We start from the raw sequence: 18,476 nt of genomic DNA on the forward strand, positions 1-18,476 counted from the left end.
GTGAGTATTTAACTGTAAAGTTGAAGTTTTACTATTTTTGGATTGATATGTTTCTCACACAGTGTGGGTGTTATTTTTATTGGTTGGCTTTTCTGGATTGAATAATGACTAAATGAGGATTTTTAATTCTCTTCTATTGTTTCAGATTTGATGGAAACTTTAATACTAATGTATCTAGAACAATTAGTTGTGATCGACTTTCTACCACTGTTAATAGCCGGGCCTTCAACCCAGGACGAGACTTAAATTCAGGTCAGTAATCTATTGGTTTTATGAAGGTGAACTGTATTCTACCAGATGGAATTAAATAAATGTATTGCTTCAAACATTTTTCTATAAGTTTTGAAGAAAAATATAATATACTTAATGGGTATTTCTTGCTGGAAAATTAAGCATCCAAAGAAGGATTGGAAGACAAACCATCAGACTGGAATTAAGTCATATGCAGTGATAATAAATACGAAGTAGATGTTTGTGTAACTGCTTATTGCTCCAAAGTAATACCTATCTTTGCTTTCTTAATCTAGAGTACCATAACGTATTTCCCCTTTTTTTTGTCTAACGTACATTTGTTGATTGATGGACCTCAGAACCCAGAGGCTTTACTTTTTAAGATGTGTGCAGTCTCAGTGCTCAGATTTTTTACCAAGGAAGAATCTGGGACTCAGGTCCTATACTTCCCTTATGGCTGGAAAGCTGAAGGCTGGAAAGCTAAAGGCTCTAATCTAATTCTAAACACTAAGAACTGAATTTCTCAGTCTATTTCTCTTGTAGACACATAAGAAGGAAGCCAGAGGACCAGAATATTTACTTTTAGGGCCGCATCTAATCTCTGTCTGGGAGAGAAATTGTAGTCTTTGGGATTTGTTTACACAAACCAGGTAATCTATTAAGTCTGGAAAGAAAGAGCTTTAAGTTTCATGCTTCTTAGGGATAATAAAATTATAACTGCTAGATAAATGGACCGACAGAACTCTGCCAGGCACATAGCACCTGGGTCTGTTTATAATGAGTTCAGCTATTTTTTATTGGTCAGAGATTCTAGAAGTCCTCTGGAATAGGTAGGGTGTACTACTAGAAAGGAAGCTAAATGAGAATTTTTGCATTAAAATTATGACAGAACAAAGTAGAATGGGCAGAGGAAACTGGAAGATTCTACAGTTGGTACAAAGCTGGGACTCAATTCTCCAGGGTCCCAAATGTAGTACATCCCCTCAGAAATGCTCAGAACACTTGGCCGGCGCCATGGCTCAACAGGCTAATCCTCCGCCTAGCGGTGCCGGCACACTGGGTTCTAGTCCCGGTCGGGACTCCGGATTCTGTCCCGGTTGCCCCCCTTCCAGGCCAGCTCTCTGCTATGGCCCGGGAGTGCAGTGGAGGATGGCCCAAGTGCTTGGGCCCTGCACCCCATGGGAGACCAGGAGAAGCACCTGGCTCCTGCCTTCGATCAACGCGGTGCGCCGGCCGCAACGCGCTGGCCGCGGCAGCCATTGGAGGGTGAACCAACGGCAAAGGAAGACCTTTCTCTCTGTCTCTCTCTCACTGTCCACTCTGCCTGTCAAAAAAATAAATAAATAAATAAAAAGAAATGCTCAGAACACAAGGTACATTGCTAGGTTTGAAGACTTGGCTGAAATAGCAACCTTTGAGTAAGTGTGCCTGAAAAATACACAGTCTAATCTAACATTGTATGCAAATTTTTATGATCACATTCACTTCTGATATATTTGAATTAATAAAGAAATCAGTGCATTATTTATACAAGATTTAGAAGGAGCCACACAGAAATGTTGACAGTTATCTTTTAGAGTATTTTTACTTTCATATTAATGTTTCTAATTTTAAACTAAATCTCTTTTTTAATCAGAAAAAGAATAGAGTTAAGAAGAAATTATAAACTGTTTCCAAAAGCATTTATTTGAAATGCCTTTCTGGTAGACAGTGTCTCTTAACCTACCTCTGATAATAGATCCTCAACCAGGTGTTGAGTTTGTATAGGAAACTGAGTTAAATTTAATATATGAGAATGAAATTGACATTTTGAGCTTTGATGATTCTTTATAGCCCTTGTCTCTATGTTAAGGAAGAGTGATTTTTTTCTTCATACTCTTTGTTGAACTCATTATTTAGTATAGGGTTAATTTTATGACTGTAAAGTAAACTTGGAAGTAAATCATTGTGAAAATTAAGAGAGGGCATAGGAGAAGGAGGAAGAGGGGTGGGAGTGGGAGTGGGATAAGATAGGGTGGAAAGTATCACTGTGCTCCTAAATCTGTATACATGTAATTTGTATACCTTAAATAATTTTTCTAAAAATTTTAAGAAATAATATTTAGGCATCAAATCTATTGGCTAAAAATAAATAAAATTTGATTTCATGGGGAAAAAAAAGAAGAAAGCACAATTACCCTCCTGACTATGTGATTGGGAAAGTAAGAAAGGGCAAACTTGGGCAGTCTAAGGGTAGTACTTGCTAAATTGGGGTCCACAGTGATGATCCCTTGCCAGATCACCCACCTCAATGGACTAAATCTTGGAGAATCTGGAAACTACTGTAGTCAGCTACATCCTCATTGCCTTATTTTATGTCTGTTCGTTGTTTCAGATAGTGAGCATATTGTTGATATCTATCTGTAACATTATTAATAGTAGTAGGCCTTTTTTGTGTGTGAATACTGAAGCCATTCTTCCAGACAATAGCCTTCCATTTATGAATTGGAATGTACAGGCAGAATTCATTCAACAAATATTTATCATGTACCTTCTCTGTGGTAAACACTCCTTTTTACTAGGTCAGGAGCTGTAAATGAAACAAAGAACTAGTTATTTGGGGGCCTGAAGGCATAGATTTGAAACGAATGGACAGGTAAATACACCTGACGGATGATGATGGTGGCTATCATTGAAAAGTAATACAGGGATCAGACCGAGGGAATATTCTTGCCTGGGGATGGGTTGGGAGGAAGGAGACTTACTATTTTACAGAAGGGCTCATCAGTGAGATCTGGGTAAGATGGGTTGTGAATCAGGAGGCCGACTGAAGGAAACATATCCCAGCAGAGGCTTTGAGCTGGGAGAAAGTGTGATGCGCTCAGAAACTGCAAGGGTTGTGGTGGTATGTGCCAGAGGGGTGGTTGAGGGAGTAGGCCAGAGAGGTAGTTGAAGGCCAGATCATCAGGAGCCTAACTTCACTGGCCATTATAAGGACTTGTAGCTTGTTCCTTGAGTGAGAAAGGTGGCCACTGGAGTGGGGTAGGGATTTGCAAAGGGAAATGACATGATTTGACTAAGGCCAAAAGGTTTACTTGGTGTTGTGACAAGAGTATGAGCAAAGTTGAAAGCAGCAAAATCATTTAACAGGCTAGTTACTACTCCAAATTTCAGGCAACAAATGCTGATGCTGTTAATGATGTATCGATGGTGGAGGTGGTAAGAAATGGTTGAATTCTGAATATGTTTTGAAGGGGAACCAAAGGGTTTGCTGATTAATTGGATAATGGAGCTGCAAAGGGGAGGGCCTGTCATGGTGTATGAGTAAGAAAAGAGTCAAGAAGGCCTTCTAAGACATTTAACCTATCAATGAGAAAGAGAGTTGCTGTTTACTGTGATGACAATGCTGAGAGAAGATAAGGAATCAGCAGTTGAGTTTTCTAGTAGTTAAATTTGAGATGCTCACTAGAATCCATATAGAAAGCCCTCATAGGCAGTTGATTATACAAGTCTGGAGTCCAGAGACTAGATCAGGTTAGAGAAATAAATGTGGGATTCATTACATATAGGTGGGACTTAAATCATGAGACTTACTAAGATCACGTAGCAAGAGATTCAGCTAAAAAGAGAAGTGCTCAATGGACTGCATCTTGGGGCGCTTTACCACTTAGAAGACACTGAGAAAAGAGGAAGCAGGAAAGGACTTAGAGAAGGAATAGCTGGTCTGGTGTGGGGAGAACCAAGAGACTCATCTCCCTGAAGCAAGTGATCAAAGGGTTTAAAGAAAGAGGGAGAGATCAACCAGTCAAGTGGTTCCAGTAAGATGAGGGTTTAGAAAACCAACCATGGGCTTTAACCCATGCTTTAGGTGAGTTCAAACTCTTGAGAATGAAAGAGGCGTTAGAGACAGTAAATCCAAGAATGCTTGAGGTTTACGTAGAAGAAAGCTGGAGGGCCAGGCGAGTCAAGAAGATAATTTTAAAAAGAAAAATTACAGGCCGGTGCTGTGGCTTAACAGGCTAATCCTCCGCCTTGTGGCGCCGGCACACCGGGTTCTAGTCCCAGTTGGGGCGCCAGATTCTATCCCGGTTGCCCCTCTTCCAGGCCAGCTCTCTGCTATGGCCCAGGAAGGCAGTGGAGGATGGCCCAGGTCCTTGGGCCCTGCACCCACATGGGAGACCAGGAGAAGCACCTGGCTCCTGGCTTCAGATCAGCGAGATGCGCCGGCCGCAGCGGCCATTGGAGGGTGAACCAACAGCAAAAAGGAAGACCTTTCTCTCTCTCTCTCACTATCTACTCTGCCTGTAAAAAAAAAAAGAAAAGAAAAGAAAAATTACAGCCAGTTTATGTGCTAAAGGGAATGATCCAGGAAAGCAAAACTGATGACACGGGAGCCTTTTCCTTGATTAAACATCATAAGTAGTAGCATCCAAGTAGAGACAGTGTTCATTCATAGTTAAGAAGGAAGGAAAAATAAGTGGGTATTGATGCCTGTAGGGTGATGGCTGTAGTGTCAAAGTATCTGGAACTTGGGGACATCCCCTTCTTAGTGATTCTGTTTTCTCGGAGAACTGAGAAGCAAAATCAGCAGCTGAAAGTGCGGACCAGGTATGAGGAGTTACGATTACTTTCTGTGTAAAGTTCAGCTGTACAAATCATCAAGAATCCCAACAAGATGCTGTTTTATTTCAGTGTTTATTTGTTAAGGGGGAGAACATTAACATAATTGAAAATTAGGGTGGGGAGGGAAGTGGTAGGCAGAATGTAGTTAAAGACCAGATCTCAAAGTTTGATATTGCTAAGAGCATGTCCCAAGTACAAGCTACTACCTAACAAGAGTCCTTAGCACAGTTGACAGAGCTGGACTTACAAGCAGCTTTTGGCAATGTTTAGGTATTTAAGAACTGACTTGACTGCATTTGAAGTTCTGTGACTTTCTACTAGGCAGTGGCTGCATCCCAAGGTCCACACATTCGAGCCGTCATTTGTAATGCGAGAGGGGTGGTGGATGGGGAAGGGTGACCTCACAGTTCCCCCCTTTTCCTCCTCTACAGTTCATGTCTCTTTTCAGAGCAGAATTAATGTACTCCGTAGGCTATCACATGTCTGATATTTACATCTGTAAGATGTCCAGCCTCAGGCTCTTTCAGACTGTATATAATCCATCAATGGACCCTTAATTGATAACAGTTTCAGATTGCCTTTCAGACTCACTGGAAGCAGACTCACATAAATTGTAAACCATTCTTAGCTTCATTTATCCAAAACTAAGTCATGTGTCCATCCATCCAACACACATGTGCATTCTTTTTTTTAAAACCACCCCTACCATAACTCTACTTACTCAATTGACTCCTTGTCCCTGATACCATTCAAATAACTGAAGTTTGACAGTGCATGTGTTATATTACGGTGCTGGTAATGTTTTGCTCAGGTTCTTTCTTGCTTTTATCCACAGTTTCTCACTCTCTTTTTTTTTTTTCTTTCAAATTCCTGCTGCGCTATTTTCTTTCGCGTGGCCTGATCCCTAAAGAGAGTTTATTTGAAGAGTCCACAAGGAAAGTTGCCTCTTGCTCTCTTGAGTTATGCAATTGCTGTGAGAGTGGAAGTGGGAGTTAGTCTTTCTCGGTGAAAGAAAAAGTGTCTGGACTTTCTTTATTGTGTTTGATTTAAAGAGCATTTGAAGTTGCAAACTTCGATCTTGGTAACGTTGCGGTCTTCATTGAGATACAGGATTCACGGGGTGTAAGGGGCATTTATAAGTCACGTTATAGAAGTAAATGCTACGGGAGGTACAGGTAGGCCCTGGAGACTGCCTTTTTTCAACTTTTCAATGGTACAAAAGTGATAAGCATTCAGCAGAACCCACACTTCGAATCTTGTTCTTTAGCCAGGCTAGCCACGTGCTGTAGGATGCTCTCTTGTGAAGCTGGGCAGCCCTAGCTCTCAGTTAGACACATGGTCACAAGAGGAGACCACACACCCTCTACAGTGTACTGTTTTGCCAGTGTTTTGTAGAGTTTGTGTTGTTTTCTCATTCCATCTTGCCTACAAAGCTGCTGTGTACATGCATGAGATATTCAACTTTATTATAAAATAGGCTTGGGGCCTGTGCTGTGGCTTAGCAGGTAAAGCCTCCACCCGCAGTGTTAGCATTCATATGGACACCGGTTTGGAACCTGGCTGCTCCTCTTCCAATCCAGCTCTCTGCTATGACATGGAAAAGTAATAGAGGATGGTTCAAGTGCTTGGGCCCCCTGCATCCACGTGGGATACCCGGAAGAAGGCCCTGATGCCTGTCTTTGGATAGGCCCCGCTCTAGCTGTTGTGGCCATTTGGGGAGTGAACCAGCATATGGAAGACCTCTCTCTCTGCCTCTGCCTCTGCCTCTCTGTGACTCTGCCTTTCAAATAAATAAACAAAATCTTTTAAAAATTAAATAAAATAGGCTTACGTTGGACTGTGTAAGACTAATATAAGTGTTCTGAGCATGTTGAAGATAGGCTAAGCTAAGCTATGACATTCAGTAAGTTAGGTTAGGTTATATTTTCAATATAAAATATTTTCCATTTACTGTGGGTTTATAGGGATATAACCTCATTCTATGTCAAGGAGCCATATCATCTGGACCATGAAAATTATCTGTTAGATATGTATTCAAACAGTTTTCCTAATAACAAAGCAGGAAAAAGGCCTATTCAACCTAAAAGCCTAAAATTAAAAAATAAAAATGAGCCAAGCCTGGAATTTCTTGTTCTTTTTTTATGCCCAGTTACCCTTGCTTCATAATTGTATTAGTGTCATAAAAAGATATGGTAATTATTTATATCACATCTTCAGTTAAAAATCTAAATTCTTGAGCTTATATGATTCAGTTTGTATTCACTTATGTTTGCATATTTATATCTATATATATATGAACAAAATTAAGTCAACCAACAAAGGGCCCTTTTCTTTCCTCTGATTTCCCCATCAAGCTCTCATCTTATACTCTAAAATACTTAAATCTTACCTTTCTTATATTCCTTAAAATAATCCTATTATACTGAATTCAGAAAATTTTATTGCCCATAATTGATTATATATTATAATACATAATATAGTACACTATGATTATAATGAATATGGCCTACTTTTTTATAAACTTAGAAAACATACCCTGAGGGACCAGTGCTGTGGCACAACAGGTTAAGCTGCCTTCTGTAATGCCAGAATCCCATGTAGACACTCGTTCAAGTCCCGGCTGCTCCACTTACTATCCAGCTCCCTGCTAATGCAACTAGGAAAACAGCAGAGGATGGCCCAGTCCTTGGGGAGTGAACCAGCAGATGGAAGATCTCTCTGTCTCTCCTTCTTCACTGTAACTCTGCCTTTCAAATAAAATAAATAAATTTTTAAAAAAAGAAAATGTATTCTGAATATTCTCATGCATATGCACAGTGATAAGTCAAAAAGTTTGTTTTCCACAAATTAAATTAAATGGAATTTAAAAATAAGTTTTATTTTGATACAAAAAATTTAAGTTCATGTATAACACTTTTCTACAGATTTATTTATTTATTTGGAAAGTGGAGTTACAGAGAGGCAGAGGCAGAGAGAGAGAGAGAGATCGAGATCTTCCATCTGCTGGTTCACCCCCCAAATGGTTGCAGTGGTCGGAGCTGGGCCGATCTGAAGCCAGAGCCAGGAGCTTCTTCTCCCACATGAGTGCAGGGGCCCAAGGACTTGGGCATTCCCCCACTGCTTTCCCAGGCCATAGCAGAGAGCTATGGAAGTAGAGCAGCCAGGTCTCGAACCGGCACCTTTATGGGATGCCAGCACTGCAGGCAGAGGCTTTTACCTACTACACCACAACACTGCCCCCTATGTTTAATATTTTCATAATATGCCTTTGCTATGAACTTTTTGAAGTTCCTATGTATGTATAACTATGCTTGTATATCATTTTAGTAATGATTGTATGGAATCATTGGATTAAACAGTCCACTCCAATTGAACACTTTGTCCCAGTTTATCTCAGTATTAGAAATGCTGGATAGGCACTGGTGTTTTTGCACAGCGGGTTAATAAGCTACCGATATCAGAGGGCCAGTTTGAGTCTTAGCTGCTCTACTCATCCAGCTCCCTGCTATTGTACTTGGGAAGGCACGGGAAGATGGCCAAGTACTTGGGCCCCTGCCACCTACATAGGAGGCCAGGATGGAGTTCTTTGCTCTTGGCTTCAGCCTCAACCAGATGTGGCTATTGAGATGGAAGATAACTCCTACCCTTCCTCCCTTTCCCCCTCCACTCCCATCCCCTCATATTACTTTGAACTAAGTAAATAATTTTTTTTTTTAAAAGAGAGACAGAGAGAAAGGTCTTCCTTCCATTGGTTCACCCCCTAAATGGCTTCTACGGCCGGAGCTATGCTGATCCGAAGCCAGGAGCCAGGTGCTTCCTCCTGGTCTCCCATGCGAGTGCAGGGGCCCAATCACTTGGGCCATCTTCCACTGCCCTCCCGGGCCACAGCAGAGAGCTGGACTAGAAGAGGGGCAGCCTGGACTAGAACCTGGCACCGCAGGCAGAGGATTAACCAAGTGAGCCACAGCGCCGGCCCCATAAATGAATATTTTTATTACTGGATATCCTTACTCTCTTGAAGGACTTCAAATGATCCTCTGCTATTTTTTTTTTTTTTGAGATTTTATTTATTTATTTGAGAGGTAGAGTTACAGACAGAGGGACAGACAGAAAGGTCTTGCATCCACTGGTTCACGCCCCAAATGGGCTCAATGGCCGGAGTTGGGCCATTCTGAAACCGAGAGCCAGGAGCCTCCTCCAGGTCTCTCTTGTGGGGGTACAGGGGCTCAAGCATTTGGGCCATCATCTACTGCTTTCCCAGGCTATAAATAGAGCTGGATCAGAAGAAGAGCAGCCAGAACAGTGCCCATATGGGATGTCGGCACTGCAGGTGGAGGCTTAGCCTACTACACCACAGTGCCAGCCCCAATGCTCTTGTTATTTTATTTGTCCACTTTGTAGTGGTTGATGTATAAACTTATCTCGTCCTTTGGTTTCTCTAAAATGAGTCTCTACGATCCCTCCTCTTTCTTCTCTGCTTAGTCCTTAGGAGTCTTCTGGGGCTCCTTTCACTCTGTTCTGCCCCTCGGGATATATATCCCTACATGTCTTCTAATTGCCACCCTCCTGCCCTTATTGAAGATTCTCCATTTAGCTCCTACCATGTACTGCTTAATCCTAAATCTCTAGCTCCAGCCGTAGCCTATTTCAGAGTTTACTTATTGAATTACCAACTTCTGGACACAGATCTCTCTAAGATCTTCAGTCTGGGTTCATTTTCACAATCACTGGCACCCCCTTCCTGGTTACACTGGGAATTCTTCAATACATCATGTACAGGTAATGGTGTTTTGAAAATACCTGTTCTGGGGCGAACATTTGGCCTAGCAGTTAAGTTGCCACTTGGGACACCCACATCCCATATCAGAATGCAGAGTTTGAATTCAAACTCCACTCCTGATTCCAGCTTCCTGTGTGCACCCTGCTCCCTGCCATCCATGTGGGAGAACTGAACTGAGTTGTCCATTCCTAGTTTGGGCCCCAGGCAGGAGTCAGTGTGGGCATTTGGAGAGTGATCAAATGGATTGGAGCTCAGTCTCTATCTGTCTGTGTATGTGTGTGTTTCTCTCTCTACCTCCCTAATAAACAATTTTTCAAAAAGAAAATCCCTGCTCTGTAACTTTATTTCTCAGAAACCTCTGATGAGTCCCCTTTGCCTCTACGATGTAGGTAGAGCTTAGGCCTTTACCCTATCTTTTTTCCTTTCCCTTTTTTTCTTTTTTAAGATTTATTTATTTGAAACGCTGAGTTACAGAGAGGCAGAGACAGAGAGAAAGAGAGGTCTTCCATCCGCTGGTTCACTCCCCAAAAGACCCCAATGGCTGGAGCTGGGCCGATCCAAAGCCAGGAACCAGGAGCTTCTTCCGGGTCTCGCATGTGGGTACAGGGGCCCAGGAACTTGGGCCATCTTTCGCTGCTTTCCAGGCCATAGCAGAGCTGTCACAAGTAGAGCAGCCAGGACTGCTCACTGCAGGCGGCAGCTTTACCTGCTACACCACAGTGCCAGCCCCCACCTTTATCTTTCACTGCTTCTCCTTAAGTGTTCTGGGCTCAAGTCTCAGGGAAACACTTTTTTAGTTCTCCAAAATCGTCAACCTCTTCCCCTCCTCCATATTTCTGCTCATGCTGTTACCTTGCCTGACCTTGTAGCTTGTTGTGGCAGGTTGGGTTTCCCAAGAAGCAGACTCTGAGATGGAGCCTGGTAGCCCCTGAGAAAAGGGAAGGAGGCGGGATTGGCCATGGGAGAGGATGGTTTCAGCGGCGGCCTCTGCCAACCCAGGTGAGCCCAAAAGCTAGGGGCCTTCAGAGTTGTGTCTGCTCAGCTATAATTCTCCATAACTTTGCTCTGAGCCATGCTTAGTTTTAATTTTTTGTTTACACATCTCCTTGACCCTATGCCCCTTTTTATCCACTTTTTGTATGCTATATGTCCAATCCAGTGCCTTGCCCATAACATGTACACAGTAAATCCTTACTGAATGAAAGAAGCTAGCATTTTATTTGTGCCTTTGTTTATTCGTCTTTATAATGGGAAACTCAGGACTTTTGAAGGACTTCAATGAAGGAAAGATTGTGGTTGTGATTGTGATTGTAGCATGAGTTTCCTTAGCCTAGCAGCACATCAGCACACAGAAATGTTGCAGGTATGTAGAATGACAGATTCTGCTGATGAATCTGTCATTTTATTCATGTGAAACTTAGCATGATAAATCCAAACATACTGTGTACACACATACACACATCGATCTATCACTTCTTTTTAAAAAATATATTTGTTTTACTTATTTGAAGGACAGAGTTACAGAGAGGGAAAGCCAGAGAGAGATGTATTCCACCCGCTGGCTCACTCCCCAAATGTCCACAATAGCTAGGACTGGACCAGGCTGAAGCTAGGAGCCAGGAGCTTCTTCTGGGTTTCCCAAATGGGCACAGGGGCCCAAGCACTTGGGCCATCCTCTGCTGCTTTTCCAAGTACATTAGCAGGGAGCTGGGTTGGAAGTGGAGCAGCCAGGACTAGAAATGGTGCCCATTTGGATTCCAGTACTGCGGGTGGTGGCTTAACCCACTGCACCACAACATGGGCCCCAGTCTACCACTTCTTAATCAGTACATTATAAGCCATTCCATATTCTCATATTATTCTTAGCATAAATACCAAGGATAAATATCAGCTTCCTTTCACAGATAAGAAAAAGCCCAGAGAAGTTCACTGATCCATGAAAATTCAGAGAGCTCACTGTTGGTATTGATATCACTAGACATTGTATGTCCTGACTCCAAGTCTAATGGCCCTTCCTACAGTAGACTGCTTAAGATGAAGAAATGTATCTCTGTCCTGTGTTCTGCCTATTGACACTTGAAACTCAAGATCTAAAACCAAACCTACGGCCGGCGCCATAGCTTAACAGGCTAATCCTCCGCCTTGCGGCGCCGGCACACCGGGTTCTAGTCCCGGTTGGGGCGCAAGATTCTATCCCGGTTGCCCCTCTTCCAGGCCAGCTCTCTGCTATGGCTCGGGAAGGCAGTGGAGGATGGCCCAAGTCCTTGGGTCCTGCACCCGCATGGGAGACCAGGAGAAGCACCTGGCTCCTGGCTTCGGATCAGCGAGATGCGCCGGCCACAGCGGCCATTGGAGGGTGAACCAACAGCAAAGGAAGACCTTTCTCTCTGTCTCTCTCTCTCACTATCTACTCTGCCTGTCAAAAACAAACAAACAAACAAACAAACCTACAATCTGTCCACCCACACAGACTTCCTCTTTAGGTCCTGTTCCATGTCAGTTAATAGAAAAGCTAGATTTTAGTAGTTTCCTAAGCCTGAGACCCAGCATTAACCCTGACTCCTTCATTTTCCCTCATAAAGAGCTTCTATCAGGTGAGAACTACATGGTAGTTACTGTGCCAGCACCAAGGTAAAACAGAGCTTGTATCCTTGGAGAGCTCCCAATCTAGTGGTGTCTGTGTACGTTGGCAGGAGGGGTGAAAAGAAGAAAAATCAACAAACAAGTACAATTACAATGCAGTGCTAAGTACTGAGATGAAAAAGGTAGGCCTAGGGCACTTGACCCCAGTTATGAGCTCTGAGCTGGGTCTTGAAAGATGAATAGGAATTATCCAAGTGATGTGCTTGTACGTGTATACATTTTGGAGTCTCTAAAGAGACTCCAAATGCAATCAGAATGGATCGTCGTTTAAGAGGAGTGTAAGTAGAAAATGAGAGTGGTGTCAAGCCAGATTGAATGGGTCTAGAATATCAGTCTGAGGACTTTTGGTTTGTTTTGATTTGTTTCTAAAATTGAAGGTAACCAACTGACAGATTTTTAAGCAGAGGAGAGCAGAGAGCTTTGTGAAGAGTGGAAGGAAGTGCAGAAGAAGGAGAAACAGGAACACTATTCAGGTCATCCAAGAGTGGGAGGAGGGTGGTGAAGAAAGGCCATGGCACAGACAAGGTGGCCAGATGAGGGTGGGCTGGGAGGGCACTAAATGCAGAATCAGTGTGGACCACTATTCCAAGTTACTTAACTAACAACTTAGAATATAGGAAAGATTTTATTCTTGTTGATGCTAATTTTTTTTAAGATTTATTTTCTTTTATTTGAAAGGCACAGTTAGAAAGAGATCTTCCATCTGCTGGTTCACGCAGAGCCAGAAGCCAGGAACTTCTTCCAGGTCTCCCACATGAGTGAAGGGACCCGAGGACTTGGGCCATCTTTACTGCTTTCCCAGACACACCAGCAGGGAGCTGGATGAAAAGTGGAGCACCCGAGATTCAAACTGGTACAATGTAGGGTGCCTGTATTGCAGGCAGTGGCCCTGTATGCTACACCACAACACTGGCTCTAATATTTTTGTCAAATTAAATAGATTTGAAAAATGTTTTATGTTGGAAATACAGAAACCAAGGAGAAGAAACAGTCTAGGAATAAGAAGCCAAAGAGAGAAACGGTCTAGGAAGCCAAGGACACTGATGGAATGATAGAATTTAACGTTAAGCCGTGGCTTAACAGGCTAATCCTCCACCTTGCGGCACCAGCACACCGGGTTCTAGTCCCAGTTGGGGCACCGGATTCTATCCCGGTTGCCCCTCTTCCAGGCCAGCTCTCTGCTATGGCCCGGGAAGGCAGTGGAGGATGGCCCAGGTCCTTGGGCCCTGCACCCACATGGAAGACCAGGAGAAGAACCTGGCTCCTGGCTTCGGATCAGCGAGATGCACCGGCCGCAGCGGCCATTGGAGGGTGAACCAACGGCAAAAAGGAAGACCTTTCTCTCTGTCTCTCTCTCTCACTATCTACTCTGCCTGTCAAAAAAAAAAAAAAAAAAAGAATTTAACGTGTTGGATTAGTGACCCCAAACCTCACTGGTCCTAAGTCACTTTACTAAAACAAAACTCTAATTTGACCCCTAGCCCAAACCTAGTGAGTCAGAATGTTGGCTTGGTAAGGCTTGGGAATCTGCAAGTTTCAAAGACTGATTGTAATGATTAGCCAGGCTTGAGAATGACATTTCTGTTAATTTTCTGTTACTCTTTCCATGACCTTGACGATCATCTGGACTTTTGGATCCTCTGGGAGTGGTGTGCTAGAGAGAAACAGATACAGCAGCAGATCCTGACTGGTTTTGGATTTTGCCAGAAGTTTATTCTATGTTCTCTGAGTCCAGGACCTGGCTAACTCAGCTGAATCAAGGACAGAATGGACTGGTTATTTTGCTTTTTATAACTAGCCTAGAATAGGCCTGAAGAATTCAGATCAGAACCAGAGATTTGAAGCAGACCTCTCCTTAGTATTAGACTAAAACAAATGCAGGCAGATAGGAGAGGATCATTGTGTTGTCCCCAGGAACAGGGTTGGTCAACTGTCATTGGCTTAACTTTTGCAGTGAACCTTCACTAGCTGGTCAATGTGGTGGCAGAATCACTGGGCCACATGATTTGAATCTCATTCAGAGTCTAGGGCTTAACGCACTCCTTTTTTTTTTTTTTTTTTTTTGGACAGGCAGAATGGACAGTGAGAGAGAGAGAGAAAGGTCTTCCTTTTTGCCGTTGGTTCACCCTCCAATGGCCGCCGCGGTACGCGCGCTGCATCCGGCGCACCGCGCTGATCCGATGGCAGGAGCCAGGTGCTTCTCCTGGTCTCCCATGGGGTGCAGGGCCCAAGGACTTGGGCCATCCTCCACTGCACTCCCTGGCCACAGCAGAGAGCTGGCCTGGAACAGGGGCAACCGGGACAGGATCGGTGCCCCGACCGGGACTAGAACCCGGTGAGCCGCGGCGCCGGCCCGCACTCCTTTTTTCTGACCCGAAATAGTCTTACTTATAAAATGAGAATAATGAAGCCGTCGCCGCAGCGTGCCTACCGCGGCAGCCATTGGAGGGTGAACCAACGGCAAAAAGGAAGACCTTTCTGTCTCTCTCTCACTGTCCACTCTGCCTGTCAAAAAAAAAAAAAAAAGAGAATAATGAGATCTCTCCAATGAACCTCCACATTCTAGTTCTTGGTAGCTGTTGTATACTTTGGAAATTAATTTCTCTGTGCCTCAGATTCCTAAATATAAATAAAATCTGCCTCATTTGGTTAATTTAAGAATGAAATGAGACATTTAAAAGTACCTGGTACATGGTCAAGTACTCAAGGTATTCACCACTCCTGGAGCAGTATAAACAGTATCTGGGTGTCCCTGAACTGTGGCCCCTCCAGGATAGATGGATAAGCAGTACTCAGGATGGAAGCAAAGAGTAGGAATTTTAAAGGGATGAGAGGATATAATGCCAGAAATGTGTTGTCTCTTGGGGTGCTCTGGGTAACCTCTAGAAATGGTGGTTGGGCACTGGAGGTCAGATCTAAAGCACCTCTCTCTACGGCCCCCTCTCGCCTGTGTTCCCCTTGCTGTGTATGAAAAACTTTCCCTTGGTTTAGTAGACAGTGTTCTGGACCAGAGGCAGAAAGTGAGATCCCTGCACTGCGCAATACATAGTCAGGAGTCCTCAGAATGCTCATTTCTGTCAGTCGTCCCCAAAATGGTGGCTATTGCACAGAATATGTTTGAGAGGAGCTACATAAATTCTGGTCTGTCAAGGAAGTGTCTGTATATTTGTGTGTCTGAGCCACTGTATATTTAGGAAAACTCAAGTGTTTTCTATGGCAGGCTGTGGGAGGTAGGCAGCTTTGTGTGTAAGTTACTGAGTGTATTGGGCTGGACATCAGAAGACCTAGAGTTCCTTGAGAGAGGAGGCAACACCCTTTCCACTACATTTCCTTTTTGTCCCTTCCTTTGTGAATAATGTTAAGAAAAACAAAAGTCACAACCCACCTACAAGTGACTTATACTCCATCTCTCCTAGAGATAGGGTGGTTTAAGCCTCAACGCAGGCAAGGTGTTTGAGGCTCTTGATTGGTTTTGTGTTGACTAGTTAGGCCAGTAACATAGAACCAGGTAAATATAGATGGTGAAATTATAAGGAAAATATTTGGGGACCAGGAAATCTGGGGCCCATATGTGAGTATTATCCACTGAGAATTTAGTGTACTGTAGACTGTACTGTATGGTGGATTTTAAGACTCAATAAATGGAATAGAAAGAATGCCTGAAAAGGGGAAATGCTCATTGTTTCAGCTACTTACCTGACAATGATTGTGTGCTGTGGTTGAATAAGCAAGTGACTATTACAAAATTGTTGGTCTTTGCCTAGAATCAGGATAGAAACTGTAAGAGAAAGAGCCAACTTGTTGAAGTCCTTACTAGAGTGAGACAGAGGGGCTAGACCTTGTTAAAGACCTGTTTCCATTTTATGATTGTTACTTGGCATTGAATGGTGCAGAAATCAAATAGCTTCTATGATTCTCAAAAGCTGCCCCTTTTGGGATGCTCTGGACAAACATCTAGGAATGGCGGTAGCCGCTGGCAGTCAGATCTGAAACACCTCTCCCGGTGCACCCTCTCTCCTGTGTTCTCACTGCTGTGTGCAAAAAAACCTCCCCTTGGTTTACCAGATGTCGTTCTGGACCCAGCAGTAATTCACACAGTGAGGACTCAATGCATATTTGAAAGGCGGGAAGAGGGGAAGATCTGTTGTTCCAAATTGGCCTACTGTACTTTTAATATCTGGGTGGCCAGGGTGAAGAAGATTTGTTGATCTAAGTTGGCCCGCTTTAGTTTTAATATCTGTGTGGCCATGGATATGTCACTATGTCGCAGCTTCAGTTTTGTTGTCCAGAGCATAACAGTGCCAGTGGTGCTTACCTGAGCAGATAGGCTGTGGAAGCCCAGCTGAGACAGGGTCAGCTGAGACAGCCTGTGGGCCCAAGTGCTGAGAAGCTGCAGTTCCCAGCCTTATCCCATTGGCCTGCCCACATTCCTTTCTTCTTAATCTCAGCTGTTTTTCATTTGATCAGTTTGGGTGAGGAACTCATAAAAATTATTTCCTTTGGCCGGCGCCACAGCTCAATAAACTAATCCTCCGCCTGCGGCACCGGCAGCCCAAGTTCTGGTCCTGGTCGGGGCACCGGATTCTGTCCCGGTTGCTGCTCTTCCAGGCCAGCTCTCTGCTGTGGCCTGGGAGGGCAGTGGAGGATGGTCCAGGTCCTTGGGCCCTGCACCCGCAAGGGAGACCAGGAGGAAGCACCTGGCTCCTGGCTTCGGATCAGCGCAGTGTGCCGGCTGCAACGGCCACTTGGGGGGTGAACCAATGGAAAAAGGAAGACCTTTCTCTCTGTCTCTCTCTCTCTCACTGTCTAACTCTGCCTGTCAAAATAAATTTTAAAAAATTATTTCCTTTAAAATGTAAGTATTTTATTATTGTTTCTATTAATAAATATATAGTTTTTTTTTTCAGGACAGGTACTTTATTTTTTAAATTTTTATTTAATAAATATAAATTTCCAAGGTACAGTTTTTGGATTACAGTGGTTTCCCCCCCCCCATAACTTCCCTCTCACCCGCAACCATCCCATCTCCTACTCCCTCTCCCATCCCATTCACATCAAGATTCATTTTCAATTATCTTTATATACAGAAGATCAATTTAGTATATATTAAGATTTCAATAAATATATACTTATTCAATTTTTTAAAAAGTAAAATAGGTAGGATGATGTCTGACTCTTTGCTATAATTTTTATCTAACCGGCATTGTAGCCACTGCCTGTGACACTGGCATCCCATATCAGAGTGCCAGTTCAAGTCCCAGCTGTTCTACTTCTGATGCGGCTCCCTAATACTGCACCTGGGAGGGCAGTGTAAGATAGCGGGAGTGCTTGGGCCATTGCAGCCATCTGGGGAGTGCACCAGCAGATGGAAGATATTTTCTCTCTCTCCTCTGCCTCTCGTTCTCTTCCTGTAACTCTGCCTTTGAATAAATAAATCTTTTTTTAAGTCTTTAAAATAATAATAATTTTAAATACATTAGGTGGGAAAGCACTTCTTCATTGCTGTTGCTCATCAGAGATCGCAATGAGAGTGGCTCCTCGCCTTTCAAAGACTTGACATTACATCTTCTCTAACACGATCATCTAAACCACATTCCTGATATGTTTAGACATTTTGTATATAATGTAGTCTTAGGTCACTGTTATCTCACAGTACTGACTTATTGTACCTCCTAAATCCATAGAAAGTAAGAGTGTTTCCTCTTTTTCTATATTTTTGCGTACACTTTTTTTTTTTTTTGACAGGCAGAGTGGACAGAGAGAAAGGTCTTCCTTTGCCGTTGGTTCACCCTCCAATGGCCGCCGCGGCTGGCGCGCTGCAGCCGGCGCACCGCGCAGAAGGCAGGAGCTAGGTGATTATCCTGGTCCCCCATGGGGTGCAGGGCCCTAGCACTTGGGCCATCCTCCACTGCCTTCCCGGGCCATAGCAGAGAGCTGGCCTGGAAGAGGGGCAACCGGACAGAATCCGGTGCCCCGACCCGGACTAGAACTCGGTGTTTCGGCGCCACAAGGCGGAGTATTAGCCTATTGAGCCACTGTGCTGGCCAGTGTACACTTTTTTGAGGCCAGTTAGAAGTTTGTTCTTCCTCCAGTTGTAAACACTTGGTCCTCAACTTATGAGAGTTGGATTTCATAATTTTTTTACTTTACAGTGGTGTGATGTAGTACACATTCATTTGAAATCATACTTCAGTTTTTGAATTCTGCTCTTTGCCTGGAC

At 43.6% G+C, this 18,476-nt stretch overlaps 1 protein-coding gene across 1 annotated transcript in view; it reads left to right on the forward strand.

Moving 5' to 3' along the window:
* The window catches only part of CACHD1 (cache domain containing 1), a 241,146-nt gene that overhangs the window by 150,952 nt on the left and 71,718 nt on the right, over positions 1–18,476 (forward strand). The window contains exon 4 of the mRNA XM_062191475.1: positions 146–252. Coding sequence (XP_062047459.1) covers positions 146–252 — 107 coding nt within the window. The remainder of the gene's footprint in view (positions 1–145; positions 253–18,476) is intronic.

Source organism: Lepus europaeus, chromosome 5 (assembly GCF_033115175.1).
Source record: "Lepus europaeus isolate LE1 chromosome 5, mLepTim1.pri, whole genome shotgun sequence".
Classification (NCBI taxonomy): Eukaryota; Metazoa; Chordata; class Mammalia; order Lagomorpha; family Leporidae; genus Lepus; species Lepus europaeus.